Raw genomic sequence first — 14,293 nt, 5'->3', positions numbered from 1 at the left:
TCTGAAAAATTTGGGGATATTTTTTTAATATTAGTATAATGTGTTTAATAAGTTTAAAAGAGCATTTGCATTACATATGGTTCACTTTTTGAAGTATTCTGTTTTATTGTGAAGAGCTCATGATTGTAAGAGGAAGTCAATGTGGTTGTGATCGGTAAATCAGATATTGCATCTGTATATATGAAATTGTGTTTTTTCATATTGTGAAACATGTTGCAAAACAGTAAGGCAGACTAACTGTATTATTTAAAGATTGCATGAATATACTCTGCAGGTTAGTGCAGAATGAACAGGTTAGTTTGCTGTACTGTGATGGGTTTAAAGTAAACAACAGTGTGTTGGACTGGTGCACAGTGGCTGTGCGGTCGTGGTTAAAGTTTGATTACATGAAATGTAGCATTGGCTAATATGAACTTTAGCTGATGATGCTTCATACCAGCTGTATACTGTCTAATATGAAGATAGCATAAACAGTGTACTGTTAGTACATAGAATGGAAATTGGCCAGGACAACTCATGAAACATCTGCTGACATCTGGTTCAAGTTTATAAATCCACAAAGGGCAGCAGGTCAGCTGATCACAGCTTGTACACTAACAAAATCTACTGAAGCTCTCAGTTTTTATTATTGTGAGTAGTGATTCTTTTCTTTGCGCTGAGCCACTACAATTGATTTTAGGGTTGAATCCCACTGTAACCCCTGACTGTGCTCATTTTCCTGTTTAGAGGCAAAGTCACCCTCTATAATGTAGGCAACAGAAAATATGTTTTTCTTTTTCTTCTGACTCAAGCTGCCTACAATACTACTTTCTTACTTTGAGTCCATTTCACAGCCTGTACTTTTTTACTTTTACTTGAGTAACGAACATTACTTCAACTTTTACTAAAGTAATTTTTTTAAAACTAGTATTTGTACTTCTACTTAAGTACAGAATGAAGGTACTTTTGCCACCTCTAATGTTAAGAAATGAGGATGTCATAGGGACAGCTCAGGTTGAGTGGATTCAGGCAAAATTACAGAAGCAAGGCTGAGATGGTTTGGACATGTGTGGAAAAGAATTTTAATACAGAGCTGCCAGGCTGGAGGGAAAGAAGAGGACCAAAAAAAAAGATTTGTGGATGTCGTAAAGGATGTTATGCAGAGGGTTGGTGTAACAGAGGAGGATGCTATGAATAGGATCTAATGAATCCACCGTATTGATCCCTAAAGCGAGCAGCCAAAACCCAAAGAAGAACACTTAATGTAATGACCACGCTATATCTTGACTAAATTTTTACCCCAGATAATCCTCCTCCGAAACAGCAAATCAGCCCGTAAACTCATCAGGAAAGTCTCTAAAGATCTATTTTCCCAAAGACCTCTATTTAACTTTTTCTATACAACAGGCAGGTTTAAGGCACTTCTGCACTAGCTTTACCTTTCAGGCCCAAAAGCTACATACATCTTTTATACTGTCACCCCTAATAAAAAGTTCTGAAAGATCCTACACCATGACTTTACGTAGTAGGATCAAACTAAAGGTGCAGGGCATCAAAAATCTCCTGATGATTCCATCACTGGAAAACTGTTTATTTATATTATAAGATGCCAACGCCCTGTGGCAGATTCCAAGTAAGGACCAAGTCTCTCTGTGATCCTACAGCCAGCAGTGTGTGTTAAGTCTGAATCAGTACATTATGAATCCAGTGTCAGTCAAGTCATAGAAGTCCTGAGAAAGACAGGGTATGCCTGTGTGTGTGTGTGTGTGTGTGTGTGTGTTGGGGGTGGGGGCTTGAAAACAAAGAAGGGCTCCAAAAGAAGTTTTGAAGGAGTAGGCAATGCACTGCTGAACTCTTTTCCATGCATACACGCTCATGCACAAATGAACACACACAACTTCTCAGCTCTCCTGTTTTGTTCTGCCTGGAGAAAGCCAGCAGGCCCCCCTCACTTTACTTCTTATCAGAACCCATCTCAACAAAGGCGTCTGTGTGTTTGGTGAAGGGCTAAAAGGAAGGAAGAGATTTTCTTCACACCTCCCCAATCGGGACGAGAAAAATGTGCATGATAAGAGTGGGGAACATGGTTAGTGTGTGCATGTGTGTTAGAGAGTGGACCCCAGAGAAATCAAGGTAGACTGCCACAGACTTCCTCTGTCTCCACCTGTGCGAGTTCTTTCCTATTTTCTCTCTCATTCTTTCGTCCTACCTACTTCTCCCGCTCTTCTTTTCTCTCCATTTGTTACATCAGGCTTTTACAAAATCCAAACAGCATAGAGTCTCCAACCAGGCTAATGCAAACACGAAAAGTCATAAAGCATGCTGTAGTCCACCCGATTCTTAAAAAAAGAAATTCTGACTGTTATGACCTTTCAAACTATAGACCGATCTCTAAGCTTTCGTTCTTGTCCAAGATCCTGGAGAGACTAGTTCTCTCCCAGCTCCAGGCGTACTTGGACACAAACAATATTGCTGAGAAATTTCAATCTGCCTTTAAGCCATTGCATAGCACTGAAACAGCGTTGGTTAGAGTTCTTAATGATATTCTTGTAACCACTGATACTGGACGCTCTATGGTCCTAGTTTTACTGGACCTCTCTTCGGCCTTTGATATGGTAGACCATAACATTTTATTACTAAGACTTGAGCACACTGTGGGTATTAGAGGCACTGCCCTCGACTGGTTTAAATCATACCTCGCTGATAGATCCTTATCAGTTAACTTAGGCACCTTCTCCTCTTCCTCCGCTCCGGTCTGTTGTGGTGTGCCTCAAGGATCAGTTTTAGGCCCTGTTCTCTTCTCATTGTATTTGCTCCCTCTAGGTGCAATCTTTGAAAAATACAATATCGCCTTCCACTGTTATGCCGATGACATACAGATTTATTTTGAACTTACTGACGACCTTGCTGTGTCCCTGCACTACTTTCAAGAATGCATGCGGGAGGTCAAAGAATGGTTCCTGAGTAATTCCCTCGTTTTAAATGATAAGAAGACTGAGATTGTGGTGTTCAACAGTAAAATCCCTCGTGCCCAACTCTGTGCTGCCCTGGGTTCCTTTGCTAGTTTTTCTTGTGACTATGTCAGTAACTTGGGTGTACTGCTGGATAGCTCGCTCAAACTCGATAAGCAAGTGTCTGCTGTAGTGAGATCTAGCTTCCACCAACTGCGCCTTATCTCTAAGGCTAGGCATTATGTTCCGCATGAGGACCTGGAGAAGCTTATTCACGCTTTTGTGACCTCCAGGTTGGATTATTGTAACTCCTTGTACTACGGTCTTCCCTCTTCTCTTCTTCTTAGACTGCAAACAGTCCAAAATGCAGCAGCCCGCCTTTTAACAGGTACCAGGAAATTTTGCCATATTACCCCTGTCCTAGCTAGCCTGCATTGGCTGCCCATAAAGTACCGTATTCAATTTAAAATATTACTTCTTACTTTCAAAACTATTAATAAATTAGCGCCAAGTTATCTTAGTGAACTTCTCAAACCACATACTCCTGCTAGAACACTCAGATCTGCCACTCAACTACTTCTGACCCAACCCAGATCTCGACTGAAGTCTCGGGGTGACCGTGCGTTTGCTCTGGCTGCCCCGGTACTGTGGAACACCCTTCCTCTCGACCTCCGCGCATCTGATTCCATTGCACTGTTCAAATCACGATTAAAAACCCACTTATTCAATCTTGCCTTTCCCTCTAGTTAATATTTCTTTTATGATTTTATATCACGCACTTTTATGCTTATTTAAATTCTTGTTTGCTCTGTACCTGTTGCTTTCCTATGTATTAGTGACAGTTATCTGCTTGCATATTTAGTACTTGCTTTGGTCCTATTTCTATTATTTCTATTATCCTCCTCCTATACTCTATTTTACTTGTTAAGCACCTTGGCATACCCTTGGTTTTTAAGTGTGCTTTATAAATAAAGTTTATTATTATAAACCCAGTACTTTCATTCCTCCTCAGTGCTGTTACCATACCCCTTCTCCTCACGTTTAGCTCCTCAGATTTCCCTTCCTACCCTTAAACCGTTTTCCCTTCCCTTCTCATATTCTAATGCATCTCATTCAGTGAGTTTTTGCAAGGCTGGAAATCACATCAACTTTTTAGTAGTAACAGATCAAGCATATCCTAACTTGTAAATCTCAGAACATGAGTTTGGTGTTAAAGTGTGGATTTGCAAAACCCTGATGTATGCCACACCAGAGAGGTCCCAAAGTTGTTGCCTGAAAGCTTCTTTATATTAATTGTGAATATTGGCAAAACACACAGCCTAGCTGTTTTCAACTGTGATCATCCGCTTTTTATCCTCACAACTTAAGCATAAAACAGTTTCGATGTTGTGCCACAGTAACTTGTTAGCATGTGGCATTTATGAGGTTCAATTACAGCAGCATTTCATTTTCCATCCAATATTGTCATAATGTCTGACAACAGAAACACAAAAAACATGTGAATGAGAACAACAGTATTATAAATGTAGCTGTATTGTTGCTGCTGGGATTTAGCTGTTTTTGGTTTGTATTATTGTAGGGTCTTCACGTTGCAATATAAGGCACCTTGAGGCGAATGCTGTTGTGTTTTGGCACCTTATAAATAAAACTGATTTGATTTGAACTGAATTGCTTCAGCGCAGGCAGAGGTCCGTACTAAAACATTTTAAACATCAGATATGAGTGCCATTCATCTCTTCTTACAGTTTCATAAGGATACCTGTCAGCATACACACACTTGCATGGTATTGCACCTACAGTGGACTAAAGGTAATGCACCACAGTGATCGGAATTATACGTATGTATAAGACTCCAATTTGTTCATGTAAATGGAGAATCCTCTTCAGATACTAAGGTTAATTATGCAGTTCACAGAGTTCTGCACTAGGGCCAATTCTGTTTACATTATACATGTTTCACATAGGTAGTATCATTAGAAGGCAATGCATACATTTTCACTGCTATGCAGATGATACCCAACCAAGAAGCCTGATAACATCCACCAATTATTGAAATAATGTCTTAAAGACATAAAGACCTAGATAGACTCTAATTTCCTGCTTCTAAATTCAGATAAAACTGACGTTAATGTACTTGTCCCTAAAAATCTTAGAAACATGGTGTCTAACCACATGCTTACTGGAGGCCAGCATTACCTTGGCCTCCAGTAACACTGTGAGGAAAAGACTGAAAGTAGCTTTTGACCAGGATTTGTTCTTCATTGCACATATTAAACCAATATGTAGGACTGCTTTCTTCAATTTGTGCAATATCTCTAACATTAGAAATCTCCTCTCTCAGGGCGATGCGGAAAAACTAGTTTTAGGCTGGACTACTGTAATTCATCATTATCAAGGTGTGATCTAGTGCTATATAAATAAAATTGAACTGAATTAATACACAATCACTGCTGTGCTGCAAAATGCTAACTATGGAATGCTTGATACTCTGTATAAATATTGCTATATTCTATTGTCAATCACCATATTAATAGTTATGTTCCTAACAGGCAAAGCTATCTCAGTGTTTCCTACACTTGGAGTGTACTTATTATGCCTGGGTGGCCAGCCAGGTATATTATCTTACATAATCTGTAGCTAATGTTGCTATTGTGGCAGTCCTCTATGTCTTTCAGTGGCCTCCCAGAAAGGATCTCATCCTGTGGTTCTGTGTATGTCAGCTCCAACTGTTTTCCTCTGGAAATCTGCTAAGCACCACACTAAGAAGAACCTGCGGCAGGTGGTGAAGGGGTTCATGGTTACCAAGGATAAAGAGCTAAACAAGGACAGTTGAAGCCCAAAACCGGAGAAACTGAGTTCAGGATGAGAGATTTTCTTGAAAGGCATAGACTCATGCACATACAAATACATCCTAGATGTGGATCTGTAGGAAACATATACATGACTTGGATGAATGTTCTTATGGTTAATGGTTAATTTGACATTACTCTGTTCAACTGTAAGTGATAATGAATAGTGTCATGCTTTCTCAAGGGTACAAGATAAATATGTTACTTTGAGCAACAGGTTCTTGTTGGACTTTGTTACCATTTATGACACAGCTGAAAGTGTGTGAAAGATTTCATTTGAAAATAGTACAACAGGCCTAAGGAATTTTTCAACTGGCCTACTGTGCTGTTAGAAAAAAAACTGTTAAGAAAAAACTGAAGTCCTAACAAAACATGCTTCACTTTGAATAAGAGGACAGTTAAATTATAACAATGACACAGTGGTGCTCAGGCAAAAAGTAGCAAAATACAACTTAAACATACTTGAACAGAATTAGAGGACCTCTGTTGAAAGATTACTGAATGAAAACGATGTAAATATTAGTAAAAAAAATGTGTTTAAAGAATTATTTTTTGCTCACAAATTAGGCTTCATTAGCAGTTTACTGGATGCATTAACAGGTTTGTAGTATTTAAGTGCTGCAGATGAATAATATAAAATGCATGTTTTATATACTGCCGCAATTTATTTTATTTTCTATCAACTATTAAACCACGACATTGTTTTTTAGTCCCTAACCTTTAAAATAATTATTGCTGTTAGCTACATGTCATTAAATAAAAGGCACTGTGCTTTCTCTACGGTTAAAGTGAAGTGAAAACTAAAAGAAAAGAAAATTACTCACCCAGCTCTCAAGCTGAGAATTGTTCCTTACCTAATACCACAGTTGTAAAGTAATCATGAAGGACTTACTACTAGAAGGTTGGCAGTAGTTGGAGTAATAAGTAATGAGTGAGTATTTACTGCGTTTTCTCTGGCTGTGTTTGGTTAAAGGTTTATCAAAAATAACTCAGAGAAAGCGTATGAGCTACTTAGCGATCATAAAAAGGAATGATGAAATCTGAAGAGTCAGTAATACAGTGCCTTTCAGTCGGTTCTCTATTATCTACTATCTAGTCAAGGATTAAGAACGTTAAGTTCTTAAGAAATGTCACTATTGTGTGCTTGAGGGCTATACACAATCCAACAAACACAAATACTGTGGACACATTTTGTTTTTTTGAACCTCATAATATACATTTACACAGTCAGCAACTACACTTCATGCTCTTTGTTTGAGTAGTAAAACCAGTAAGATTCTTTTAACACATAATTGACCAGCTAACCAGCTCAGTGACGACATGAGGTAGCTGACTCAGTAAAATTGTAATGATAAAATAGCTGAGTAGGTGCGGCATATAGCTCAAACTGTTAAGTTAGAATGAAGTCAGAGATAGCCTCCACTTTGGTCATTCTTCTTATGTAAATTATTGTTATGCAAAGTTATAACTAGCTTTGAGTCAGTGGCCCGGTGACACTGACGGAAAGTAGAAAATCAAAGATTGCAACTTTCATCAACAAATCTGGAATTGGTCTTATCTGTACCTTAAAAAAACAATTGAGTGAGCTTAAAGGGAGCTAGAGTTTTTAGAAGTTAATTTTATATGAAGTATTGGAGCATGAAATAATATGCCTGAGCTGTAAGTGGCCGCATAGAAAGCACCAGGACCTGCAAAAATGTATCCATATGAGAGAAAACTAAGCTCCGCCTCTCGCTGAGCCGTTTCAGGCGATTAAATAGTAATAGCGCAATTCAGGCGGTGGAGAAGGGAATGCTTATAAAGACATCGATCCTCATTGGAAAATGTTTGCCTGGTTCTCTGGTGTGCTCTTTCTCAAATAAACATACCGGCGTATTTGCACCATTACAGAAGAAAGACTGGCTGACATCCGACACCGAGCACGAATGGAGCTACCGAGGCCCGACAAAACAGCCAGGCTGACTTTAAAGTTAATTTATTTTCCTGTAACTGTGACGGCTGTAAAACTGAGGGGGAAAGCAGGGGTCCGTTTGGTTACACAATCCCTCTCATAGAGCGTGTCGCCAACACCAATTCAAAGTTTAAAGACTTCCATTGTGTTGGTTTGCCCTTGGGATATAAAAATCTAAAGTTTGACACAAGAAATCGCTGCTAGACTCAGACTGACCAAATGTGGTAACATTTGAGGGCAGTGAAGAGCACAAATGCGCGGCAGGCTCGGACCGTGTTCACCAGTGTTCTTATCAGCTTTCGTGCTTCCACCTTTCTTGAGGATCCATGTTGTGAACAAAAAGTAAACGTACCGTCAACCGCCGACAGAAGGCAACTCCAGAGCAGCAACGCCAGCAGTAGACCGCCCATTTCAAGTCCTCTGCACTTTAAATCCATAACTCCGGGTCCATTTTCTTATATTTACTCCTCAGTCGAGTTGTGAAGCCCTCCACTCCTCAGTGCTCACATGTACACATATGGTCTGTGTTCCACTGTAACGCCAGATGTGGCTGCATGCAGGAGTGTGCGCTTCTGTGTGTCCTCCGCTATCGACTACATTCCCCCCCACCCCGTCCCACTTAAGGCGCTCGCGCTACTTTATACTTTGGACTCTCGAGCTCGCGCACTGAGAGAAAGGGCAGGCGGGCGTGGAATTACGTCACTCAACACGAGCCTGTCCCATTTTTTATTCTTACTAATTTGACTTTTGTGTAAATGTCAGAAATATCAGATGTTGGACAGCAGTTAGAGTAAACGCTGCTCTGTTGCTTTAAGGACAGACTTTTATGTCCCTGCACATGAAATTCTAAAACAAGATGTAAAGTATGACTTTTAAATGAAGTGAACCTCTGTAAAACTAGGATGAAACAAAGGAAATTACTAGTTAAGAGACTCCTTCCACTTGTTGTTTATGTCGAGTGGGGCGAGACACTTAAAATAACCTGGATTTCTCTGTGTATGCTAATAATCCACGTCATTAAAGATGATAGCAAATGAAAAAATCACTTGATTGAATATCAGCTGCAACTGATTTTTTTGGAAATAAAGCTGACTTTTTTTCATAGGTTTGCAAAAAGACATGCTGCAACAGGTCATTTTAGCCTACACTTACAGGAATTTTTAATGGATTTGCCGATTTTGTTATTCATAAGTAATAAATTATCCAGTTAATAAGTAATAAAAATCATTAAATGTGTCCTTAGTAGGGACAGTGACAGCAAAACCTTCTAACAAACCTCACCCTGTCAGTCATGACAGAATATGATGCCCTTCTTAAATACACTGATGTTGATACAGGATAACCTTGTAAATTAAAGTAACCAAACAACCATTCAAATTAAGCAAGAACTCTAGCTTGTTTTTGTCTGGACTCCAAGCATTTTTTTTTATTAATCAAACTGACTTCCAGGATGTATTGCAGCATACCTCAGTCGTCCCCAAATGTTCTTGGTTTTAAACGCAAAAGCAAGTAAGCCATGTAATCATCGACTAGTTAAAGAAATATCGTACACCAGTCTAACGATATCTCCTCCTCCTTCCCAGACACCACAGATCCGCTGCAGTTCGCCTTCCGATCCAACAGATCCACAGAGGATGCCATCGCCCACGTCCTGCACACCACCCTCAGCCACGTGGACAAGAAACAGGGTAACTATGTGCGAATGCTGTTTGGTGATTAAAGTTCAGCGTTTAACACAATAGTGCCCTGCAGACTGTTCACAAAGCTCAGGGATCTGGGACTTAACAGCCGTCTGTGTGCATGGGTGTTGGACTTCCTCACTGGCAGAACTCAGGTGGTGAGGGTGGGCAGGTGCTTCTCCAACAGCATCACCATCAACACAGGAGCACCTCAGGGATGTGTCCTCTCGCCACTGCTCTACTCCCTCTACACTTCAGACTGTGTGGCCACCCATGGCTCCAACACCATTGTGAAGTTTGCTGACGACACAGTGGTGTTGGGTGCCATCTCCAACAACGATGAGGCGGCCTACATGGATGAAGTGAAGAATCTGGCATCATGGTGCCAGGACAACCACCTCCAGCTGAACGTCAGCAAGACCAAGGAGCTGGTGGTGGACTTCAGAAGGGGTCAGCACAGAGACTACAAGCCCATTATCATCAATGGAGCTCCAGTGGAGAGGGTGCAGTCCTTCAAGTATCTCGGTGTCCACATCTCCTCAGACCTGACATGTCTGCCCACATTCAGGTCCAGACCAAAAAGGCTAGGCAGCGCCTGTATCACCTACGACAACTGAGGAAGTTCAGGGTCTCTCCAAAGATCCTCAGGATTTTCTATATAGGCGCTGTGGAGAGCATCCTCACACAGAACATGACATCGTGGTTTGGGAACAGCTGTGTGAAGGACCAAAAAGCTCTCCAGAGAGTGATCCGTACAGCAGAACGCTGCTGCAGGATTGCTCTCCCCCCGCTTCAGGACACCTACACCAGGAGATGCCGGACTAGAGCAGCGCAGATACTGAAGGACCCGTCCCATCCTGGCAACAAACTGTTCCAACTTCTGCAATCTGGTAGAAGGTTCCGCATCTTCCGGGCAAGGACAGAGAGACTCAAGAGGAGCTTCTATCCCCAAGCCATCCGTGCCCTAAACACACACACCCGCCCTCTCACATCATCTATAATTGACTGAGACAGGACTCTCTTCCAGACTCTCTCTCTCTCTCTCTATCTATCTATGAATATGAATGTAAGAAGGAGGGAAAAATGAATTTGAGAAAACAAATGAAGCTTTTACCCACTGACACAGGAGATGCACAGGGGACAAAAGACACAGTGGAAGACAAAATGTATGTACATGGGGGACACATTATGACACAGCTGTGAACAGGCCACAGGTACTACCTACTCTGTAATTTCTGAGATTATTAGCCATAAGTAATAAAAAAAAAAAGACATTTAACTTCAGAAACGGCATGATTATTTGTTATTGAGTGATTTCCATAATATTTATCTAAAAATATTATGGAAATCACTCAATAACAAATAATCATGCAAAAAAAAAAAAATACACTGAGCCTGAGATTATTACTTATGGCTTGGAAACATCAAATATTCGCTCCCAACTACTGCTACCGCTGCGGCAACCAGGCGGCAATCATGGAACTAGACGACACCCTAAAATACTCTTTCTTGCAGTTTGATCCAGCGCCTCGCAGAGGGGAGCCCCACGTCACTCGCCGCACCCCAGACTACTTCCTGTAAACTCTGATTATTGATTGCCCTTTGACATTTGTACAGTATGACTTTCAACTGATGACAACATGAACTGGGAGGGTGAGAGACTTGGGGTGGAGCAGGAGGCACACCGGTACACATTGTATATCAACACACACGAAAAAAACAACTATTTAAACATTTAGCAAAAAACAATGTCTGTGTCTGAGGATGGACCAAAAAGTGTGTGCCATAATCATAACAATATCCATTGCCGAGGACTTGCGAATCTTCCCATTATATGGAAAAAAACAAAACAGAAATGTTTAAATTCCCTTTCCTGTTACTGTGTAGCTGGACTGATGGCACCGAGGTCCAAGACATAAATTTTGCTACTCTGAATGCGGCTGTTTGAGTCCCACGTGCCATGGCTTATATTGAGTAGATCTGAACGTGATCTGTTTGCACTTTTGTAAATGAAAAGAAATGTAACATATGTCAAAATATGGAAAAGATTTCACACTACAGATGTTTGTTGTTTGTTTTTTTTCCCTTTTTTTTTCTTCCCAACCCAAGCTCTACACAAGGTTTCTTGTTCTTGTTTTTTTATTTAATTTTTTTTTTTTTTGCTTTGTTTTGTTTTTTGCAGTCACACAGCTTGGTGTTTAAGATTACATGGAGTGTTCATCCACTTCAGCTCACTGACTCCCTCTGAGCTACAGCATCTGTATTAACCAAACAATTTTATTAATAAAGACGAAGGTGGCTTCTTGATGTGAAAAAAAAAAAAAAAGAAACATCAAATACCAATCCGGACCAAATCCTCCAGTGGTCTGTTGTAAAGTTTGCAAACAAGACTTGTAGCATTTAACCAATAAAATCCATGTTTTCAAGTCACATAAAAAGTGAGTGGAAGCAGACAGTTTTTGATAAGGCCCATGTTACACATCATATTTGATTAGATTCAAGGTCATTTTCATTAAAAAATACATGTAAAAATGCCTGTGCTATAAGGTATACTGCTGTATGAAACAATCATCAGCAAATGTGATCATAAAAGAGTGTGACAATTATTCGCATTATTATCAGTTCTTGGCATTTGTACTGTGTGCTGCTGTTACTAGCCACCCAAACCAGAGACAGATGAAAACTGTGTGCCCCCTAAATAATGTCTTTGATTGTTGATTACATTAATAATGGATTTGCTTATTCAGTCAAATCAGTGAAGTAGACAATAAATAATTTCCAGATCACACTAAAAAAAGGTGCAATATCAGTTTCTTAAGAAATGTCAAAAAAACAGATAAAGGCTGTATACAACATTATACATTATGTGTCTGTAGATACTGGACGGTTCTCTTGTGTTGTGCAGCTGTTGTTAGCTGGCATACTGGCATCCCCGGGGGAGGGATAGCTCAGTAGGTAGAGTGGTGGACCCAGGATTGGAAGGTCGGGGGTTTGAATCCACTGAACGGCTACCCTGAGTTACCCCTGAGCAAGGTACCGTCCCTACACACTGCTCCCCGGGTGCACAGTGGCTGCCCACTGCTTCACTGAGTGAATGGGTTAAATGCGGAAAGGATTTTCCCCACGGGGATCAATAAAGTATACATTACTATTATTGTTGTAAAGGCTCACCTTTCAGCACATTCACTTCACCAGATGCACCTTGTTTCTTTCCTCACCTTTGATTGGGTGTGGTGCTTGGCCTTAATTGCACTCACCTGTCACTCGTTATATAAGGGCTGCACTCACCTACCCCTCACTCTTTCTTCACTCCCACATGGGGTGGCAGCTGAGAGATAGCAGTCCATGTGTGTCTTTCCTTTACCCCTTTATTCAATAAAACGACAAAACCTGCAAATGATAGATGACTGCTTATTCCCATTCTAATCGGATGAGCCCATGATGATGACTACTTAAACCCTGAACCTTCCTTCCTCCAAAACAATTATTATTATACCACAGCAAATAGCATGCACTATTGTAAATGCAAAAAAATACTTCCTGAAGTAGTCACTCAATAGGATTTCGGCACTCACTGTTTATGAACTGTGGTCTAAATTTCATCTACAACACAAACACAAGAATAGTGGAGATTGTGTAAATGGCTCCCTTCCAGTATGTCTGTGAAGGTTCTCAGTCATCCAGGTCATCATAGTCAAAGGAGCTCGCAAAGAAAAGCCACACCGGCTGATTGGGACCCACACCCAGTTTCACACCTTGGCTCAGGCGATTAGAGGATCATCAGGGGGTCCTTTTGTCCCTCTGTGGGGGGACACTCCCACTAGGTTTATATCTGGGACTCTCCACCATTTGACCTTAGAACTGAAGAAGCTTCTCGGATGAGAGGTGAAACGTCTTCAAGTAACTTAAAGAAGTCCAGACGCTTTTCTTTGCAAGCTCCTTTGCCTCCTTCCAGTATGCAACTTAGAGTCAGATGTTTTAATTTAGGACATGACATTGGATCTATAGCCCATAGAGGCACCCCTCCCAGCAAATACAGGCATATAGCTTAGTTACTGACAAAGTCATTCTTGTTAGTAAAATCTGGTAGATGTGAACCACGATACAATCACAACAACTTAGAATGGACCCTAAAAAAACAAACAAACATTATAAATATGCAGAAAGAACTCCAAAAGCATTTCTAAGTAGCTGACTTTTTTGTAGTTTGAAATGATGAATAAAGAAAAGCAAACTCTCAAAGAACTTCTTTTAGACAGTTTAGAAAAGCTCCTTCAAAGATTACACAAAAAGAACTACGTGCAATTCTGTGAGAGTATCCTGCCTTTCATTTAAGTGTTTGTCACACTTAAATGTTTCAGATCTTCAAACAAATGTAAATATTAGTAGTAGTAAGTTCTGAGTGTTTCTTTGTTACAAAATCCCATTTAAGATACGTAGCTAACATTTGTTATCTGTACATTGGCACCAGCAGGTTATTCTGGTTGAGTAGATGTTTATACTGTGATAAGGGCAAAGTACACTCTAAAAAATCTGCTAAGTGGAGTTCAGTATCAAAATCAGGCTGTATAGAAACATGACTGAGTAAAGTTGTCAGGCTTCTTTGTTATGCTGTTTTAATGCCAGTTAATGTTAAACCCCCAAATCAGATTTTAAGCCATAAAAGCTAAGATAAAAAAAACCCAGCAAACATACACTTTGCATTTTAATATTTGAGATCTCAAATATTTAAAAAATGTATCTGGTAATTCCAAAAGGCTGGCAAATCTGTAACATAGAGCGTGGCTGCTATTCTCTTTGTCAAAGATTATTTTTTATTTTTTAGTTATATATGACTTTAAAAAACAACTTCAAACAGCTGGATGACAAGTCTACAAAACAAAA

At 40.2% G+C, this 14,293-nt stretch overlaps 1 protein-coding gene across 1 annotated transcript in view; it reads right to left on the bottom strand.

The window, feature by feature from the left end:
* The window catches only part of lrp5 (low density lipoprotein receptor-related protein 5), a 52,797-nt gene extending 44,487 nt beyond the window's left edge, over positions 1-8,310 (bottom strand). The window contains exon 1 of the mRNA XM_085359516.1: positions 8,083-8,310. Within this exon, the coding sequence (XP_085215642.1) occupies positions 8,083-8,167 (85 nt within the window). The 5' untranslated portion in view covers positions 8,168-8,310. The remainder of the gene's footprint in view (positions 1-8,082) is intronic.
* Positions 8,311-14,293: the final 5,983 nt, after the last annotated feature.

The sequence above is a fragment of the Diplotaxodon limnothrissa genome, linkage group LG7 (genome assembly GCF_057381915.1).
Source record: "Diplotaxodon limnothrissa isolate DT_005_m linkage group LG7, D_limnothrissa_male_GT1.1, whole genome shotgun sequence".
NCBI lineage: Eukaryota > Metazoa > Chordata > Actinopteri > Cichliformes > Cichlidae > Diplotaxodon > Diplotaxodon limnothrissa.
The sequence above is the reverse complement of the archived record's forward strand: the minus strand, read 5'-3'. Positions and strand labels throughout refer to the sequence as shown.